We start from the raw sequence: 6,560 nt of genomic DNA, 5'->3' as shown, positions 1-6,560 counted from the left end.
AAAAAAAAAAAAAAAATGCCAAACGTGTTCTTCCCTTTTGATTTTCTAACTTCAGGTCTTTGCACATTTCATTATGATACTTTACTTTGTCTTTCTAAGCTGCCCTTTGAAATCTCCAGTTTTACTTCATCATTTCTTTCATTCACTTTAGCTGCTCTCTGTTCAAGAGCAAGTTTCAGAGTATCTTTTGACATCCATTTTGGTTTTTTATTCCTTTCCTATCTTTTTAATGACTTTTTGCTTTCTTCACATATGTTCTTGATGTTATCCAATAACTCGGCTGGTCTATTTGGTCATTGGTGTTCAGTGAGTGAAATCTTTTCTTTAGATGATCTCTAAATGCAGGTGGGATATAATCAGTGTCATATTTTAGCTGTCATTGGCTTTTCAAAATTATTTTTAGCTTCAGCTTGAACTTGCTGTTGAGCAATTGATGGTCTGTTCCATAGTCAGCTCCTGGCCTTATTTTGACTGTGATGTTGAGTTTCTCCATTGCCTCTTTCTACAGATGTAGTCAGTCTAATTCCTGTGTATTCCATCTGGCAAGGTCCATGTGTATAGTTGCTGTTTATGCTGTTGAAAAATGGTATTTGTGATAAATAAGTTGGTCTTGCAAAATTCTATCATGTGATCTCTGGTGTCATTTCTGTCACCAAAGCCATATATTCCAACTACTGATGCTGCTGCTTTGTTACCAGCTTTGACATTCCAGCCACCAGTAATTATCAGTATGTCTTGATTGCGTGTTTGGTCAATTTCAGACTGCAGAAGTTGATAAAAATCTTTAGTTCCTTCATCTTTGGCTTTAGTAGTTGGTGAATAAATTTGAAAAATAGTCGTATCAACGGCTCTTTCTTGAATGCATATGGATATTATCCTATCACTAATAGGATTGTAAGGCTCTCTGGTGGTGTAGTGCTTAAGGAATTTGGCTGCTAACCAAAGGTTGGTGGTTCAAACCCACCACACTCTCCATAGAAGAAAGACAAGGCAGTCTGCTTCCATAAAGATTTATAGTTTTGGAAACCCTATGGGGGATGCTATGAGTCAGAAGTGACTCAGTGGCAGTGAGTTGAGACAGCATTGTGCTTCAAGATCCATCCTGAAATGTTCTTCTTGATGATGAACGCATGCCTTTCCTCTTCAATTTGTCGTTCCCAACACAGTAGACCCTATGATTGTCTCATTCAAAATGACGAATACCAGTCCATTTCAGCTCACTAATGCCTAGGATATTGATCTTTATATGTTCCATTTCATTTTTGATGACTTCCAATTTTCCTGGACTCATACTTTGCTCACTCCATGTTCTGATCATTAATGAATGTTTGCAGCTGTTTTTTTGCATTTTGAATCACACCACATCAGACACCATAGTACGACAAACTGACAGGTGAGTGGTGCTAGCCGCAGAGTAACAGGAAATATTTGTCTCTAGATCTGCCAGTGGAATAATGGTGATGTTGAGGATGTAGCTGTGTGAGAAGCACTTCTCTAAACACTTTAATTCTCACAGGTCTTCTAGGAGTTAAGTACTGTGAGTATTTCCAGAGCATATCAAGGTTAAAGTATTTGCCCAGAGTCACTAAGCTGCTTATGATGGAGCTGGAAGTTAAACCCAGACAGATGGATTTCAGAGCCTGCGCCTAGTGGCTGCCCTGTACCCCCTCTGATCATTTGGCATCCCAGCATTGCTTTGTAATTTCTTAAAGGAATCTGGATCGTTACTGTGTTTTAAGTCATCTCAGTGCCATTGCCTGTGTGAGTTAACTGTTCTGTGCATTGTGTTCCCCTCTCTTGTACATGGGACTCTAGTGTGACTACTCCCCACAGAGGACCAAAGATAATGAGAGTTGTTGGGTTGGGTTGGTAGAACAGAAAAGGGCTTTTAGTCCCAAGGCTGGCCCCTCTCCTGTGCAGAAGGGGTTAGGAGGAAGGGGGCTGAGGAGGTTGTGAGTCAGTTCCCCAGGGAACTGAAAGGGAGGAAAAGGCCTGCCCCGGGGAGAACCGGAGCTCTTCTGAAAATGGAAGGCTTTCAGCTGAGAGTCCTTCATGAGACAGAATTGAAGTTAACACTGTTAATTCTACCCCTCAATGTACAACAAAAATCCTCACAACTGGACCAGTAAGCAACATCGTGATAAATGGAGGAAAGATGGAAGTTGTGAAGGATTTTGTTTTGCTTGGATCCACAGTCAACACCTGTGGAAGCAGCAGTCAAATCAAATGACATACTGCATTGGGCAGGTGGACCTCTTTAAAGTGTTAATAAGTAAAGATGTCACTTTGAAGAGTAAGGTGCACCTGACCCAAGCCGTTGTCTTTTTGATAGTGTAATATGCCTGTGAGAGCCGGACCGAAGAAGTTAATGCCTTTGAATTGTGGTGTCGGGGAGTGTTCTGGTTACCTCTGTTCCGCTGTAACAGAATATACCACAAATGGGATGCTTGAACAAATAGGAGTTTATTCTTTTACAGTTTGGAGGCTTTAAGTCTGAGTTCAAAGTGCCAGGCTCTTGGGGCTGGGTGAAAGCCCCTCAGCCTTGGGCTTCAGCTCTGCCTCCTATTCCTGGCCCACTGAAGCTGGAGGCTTTTTGGACAGCTGCTGGCTGCTGAGGCTGACAAGCAAAAAGGTACAGTCCTGATGTTACCAAACTACATGGCAGGCCACTAATTCAAGTCCATTGAAAGTCCCAGGGTTGGCAGAATGTGGCAGGTTGCTGAACAACAACACGGCTACATGCAGGGTTCAAGTATGCCATAAGCTAGAGACCATTCCCAAAGCTGCTGCTTATATACAGGAAGCAGACTGCATCCCTAACGCAGCTACTCAGCTGCCTGTGGTAGATCCCACCATGGAATTGACTGCCAGTCTCATCATGGGGAATAACTACCACCAGCTGCCCAGCCACTCAACCAGGCCCAGCCAAGTTGACACACAACCTTAACACAGGGAGAATATTGAAAATACTACAGAGTGCCAGAAGAATGAACAAATCTGTCCTGGAAGATGTGCAGCCAGAATGTTTCTTAGAAGTGAGGATGGCAGAATTCGTCTCTCACACTTTGACCATGTTGTGAGGTGGGACCAGTCTCTGGAGAAGGCTATCATGCTTGGTAAAGTAGAGTGTTAGGGAAAAAGGGGAAGACCCTCAACAAGACACAGTGGCTGTGATGACAGGCTCAAGCGTGGCAACAGTTGTGAAGATGGCAAAGAACTGGGCAGTGTTTGTTCTGTTGTTCATGAGTCCCTGTGAGTTGGAGGTGACTGAACATCTTACCAACATCTTCTGAATTGATTTTCAGTATTCCAAACCAGCCTCCTTGGCTTGGAGGAGTTAGTGATAACTGTGGAGAATGTTGTCCATGGCCTCCACACAGCTTCTTACACAACCTGGCAGCCCCTGTCTTTCCTGTATTTTTAAAGAAAATGTGTCGCTGCAACCAGGGTCCATCCTTTTTTGGTCAGTTTATGAAGCACACGTGAATGTATGTGTTCAGAGTCTCACTTCATAGCCCTTGTGTCTCCTTGTCACCTTTTCTCAATCCACCTCCCACTAGATAGAGACTGCGTTGTGATGAGCCCCTACCTCCTGCCTCGCTGCCCTCCTGGAAGTCAACTTGGTTTGTAGGTTATCAGTAAAAAGGTTCATGTAAGATACCTGCTGGTTTGCCATGATATTCTTCTTGTCTCCACAGTTGGTTTCTCCTTGGCGGTGCCTTGCTGCTCATCAGCCTATCGATTGCGTTTTACTGTGTAATCTTCCTAGAGTGGTATTGCGGAGTTGAAGATTATGATACCAGGCACCCCTCCTTGATACCCATTACAACTGCTACCTTTATCGCAGCGGGGATTTGGTGAGTTGATTTTGAAAGGACCAAGAAGAATTTAAAAACACACACAGAAAGACACAAAGATAGATCAGGTGAAGCACATGATAGAAGGTTCAGAAGGATAAAAAGGTGACAGAAAAGGAGTCTCCCTGTCATCCTGTCGCCCTCGTTCCCTTGTCAGTAGGATCTCTGTCTCTTGATTTATGACACAAATGGTGACTTTCGACAGATTCTGCAGTTTGCTTTTGAAATCTTGTTGTAATTGTAAGGTACCATGTGCACAGAAGAGCGGATGACATCAAAACCTACTGCCGAATGAGTGCTCACAGTGAGCAGTGGTGTCAGCCCCAGCCAGGTCAGAAAGAGCCCCAGGAGCCCCTTCCATGCCCCCGCTCCATCACTGCCTTTTTCTTCTGCCCAAAGGTACACACTGCCCGTCTTCATGGCATTTTCTGCTTTTCTGTGTGATTTTGCTGTTTCAGTGTGCATCTCTTAAACACTTGGCTTTTGTTTAGTCTGTTTTTATTGAAGAATGCAGAAATTCATTCATGTAGTATATTCTTTTATATTTGATGGCGTATACTCAGCTGCACCCAGGGTATGGTTGTGATCCCTTCCTGTGTCTAAGAATTTGTAGGTCACTTGGAACAGGTACACCTGCTTCTGACCTCTGGTGGTGTAGTGCCTATGATGTTACGGCTGCTAACCAGATCAGTGGTTCAAACCCACCAGCTTCTCTGCAGGGGGAGGATGAGGCAGTCTACTTCTGTAAAGATTTACAGCCTTAGAAACCCAGTGGGGGTCGCTGTGAGTTGGTATTGAGTCGATGGCAGTAGGTTTGGTTTTAGTCCAGGCAAGAAAAGGCTCAAAGCCTCTTCAAAAATTTAAAAGCTGCAGATGCAGCAAGTGAAGGTGATTGTGATGAATTTATTACAAATAAGGGTTGAGTTAGGGGTTGGTTCAGTTGTTTCAAGGTGAGGACAAGCTTGCATAATATTAAAGGGCCAGTAGGAGTTGTCCACTCGTTGGATGTGGTCACCCAGGGACTGCCTGTACGTAGAGCTTTCCAGCATTGGATACATCACAGCTCTAAACGACATAATGTGTAGAAAGTTTGCTTGGGTGAACTTTCCCAGACTGAATAAAAGGTACGTTCTAGGCCCAGACGTGCTTGTGTATGTTAGAGTTGTAGTTGCTGACTGTTACTTTTGTTCTCTTCAGCGTCAGTGTCCTTTTATGGCATGTGTGGTTACGTCTGTTCTGTTCCTTGCAGCTTCAATATCGCCTTATGGCACGTGTGGTCGTTTCTCACTCCAGTGTTGTTGTTCACCCAGTTCATGGGGCTCATAATGCTTATCTCACTCCTTGGATGATCGCTAAAGGTAAGGTTTCTGGCACGCCTTCGCGGATGATGCCCCTACTCGTGAAACGACTCCAGGACGTCTCCCAGTAGACTTGGCATCACGGATGACTCATGAGTTTTTCTCAGCCCTGTTTCCATCAGAGCTCTCTATCCCTTGAACTCTGGGATCAAAGCGGCTGAGACCCTGTCCCTCTTTCTTAATTTCGGGCAGAGTGAGTACTTTTTAGGGAAGGCACCATACCCTTCAAAGACCTCAGGAAGACAATTTGCACTTTCAAATATAATTAGAAACATTTTATATTTAACACATTAGAACATTTTACATTTAATTAAACTTTCATCTACCTATTTACAAATGACTGTTCTTAAGGAATGGGGAGAATAGGGAGTTTTGCCCAATCAGGGAAAAGAATCCTGCCATTTTCTGTCTGACTCCTTGTGACAATCTGAGAGGTGACCCCTCAGTCTTCTGTCGTGTTGTTTATGGAATTTCTGCCTCCCCACAGATCACTGCATCCTTGGGCCCTTGGCCTTACACAGTGCGGTCTGTTACTGAGTGTCACGTAACTCAGTTACTCAGTTTGCGTTGTAGGGACTCACCCTGCAAGCTTGGGAACATAGCAAAGGAGGACAGTTCCTCCTTCACATCACTTACCTCACAACTTGAAGAAACTTCCTCCATACATGAGTTTAAGATAGGAACTCTGAGGCCCAGAGAAGTAGAAATTGATCCACTAGTAAGTGATTGGGATGCTAAAGAAAGCTGCCATTTCAGCAAACAGCCTGCGTCCCCCCATCAGAGATTTTAAGGAAAGCTGCTGTAGCCACATAAAGATATGGATGTCACCTCATTGTTGCCACTCTGAGCAGCGTGGACGGCATATGCATAGCCATGCTGGTGACGAACATGTCCTCTTCTGTTGTGCTGTGGGCACCACTAGGGCTGTCCCGGTGTGCTGTGTGTCCTCGTTCCCATGTGTTGCCACAGAACACTAGGGCTCCTGAGTTAGTCTCATACATCTCGTCATGCTCCCTAATCTGACCTGGTCTCCACCCTGCCTTCTAGGCCATTAAATCTTCTCTGACTCTTCAGTGTTAAATTTTTACTGGTGTCCAGAAGCTTTGGACTCAGGCTGACATGAATTTATAACTAGTGATGGAGAGCTGTGTTAGTACAGTAGACATAGAACTTGAGCTCTGCTTTTTCATTAAATGCAGTAGCTTAAGGTGGAAGGTCTGTCTTGGGATGTAATGCTGTTTTTCTTTCAGATTTAAGAGAATGCAAATTTAAAGTGAATGATTGGCCCTCCTGCCAGCAGACAACATGGACAGATAATGGAAATCGGTGTCTTTTTGCATCTACA

General features: G+C 44.1%; 1 protein-coding gene across 1 annotated transcript in view; it reads left to right on the top strand.

Annotated features, from left to right (window-relative positions):
* TMEM128 (transmembrane protein 128) overlaps positions 1 to 5,206 on the top strand; it is a 16,842-nt gene extending 11,636 nt beyond the window's left edge. The window contains exons 3-4 of the mRNA XM_007948780.1: positions 3,699 to 3,857; positions 5,107 to 5,206. Coding sequence (XP_007946971.1) covers positions 3,699 to 3,857; positions 5,107 to 5,206 — 259 coding nt within the window. The remainder of the gene's footprint in view (positions 1 to 3,698; positions 3,858 to 5,106) is intronic.
* Positions 5,207 to 6,560: the final 1,354 nt, after the last annotated feature.

Source organism: Orycteropus afer, unplaced genomic scaffold (genome assembly GCF_000298275.1).
Source record: "Orycteropus afer afer isolate SDZICR_OR568_19922 unplaced genomic scaffold, OryAfe1.0 scaffold00224, whole genome shotgun sequence".
Classification (NCBI taxonomy): domain Eukaryota; kingdom Metazoa; phylum Chordata; class Mammalia; order Tubulidentata; family Orycteropodidae; genus Orycteropus; species Orycteropus afer.
This window is presented reverse-complemented; position numbering and strand designations above follow the sequence as displayed.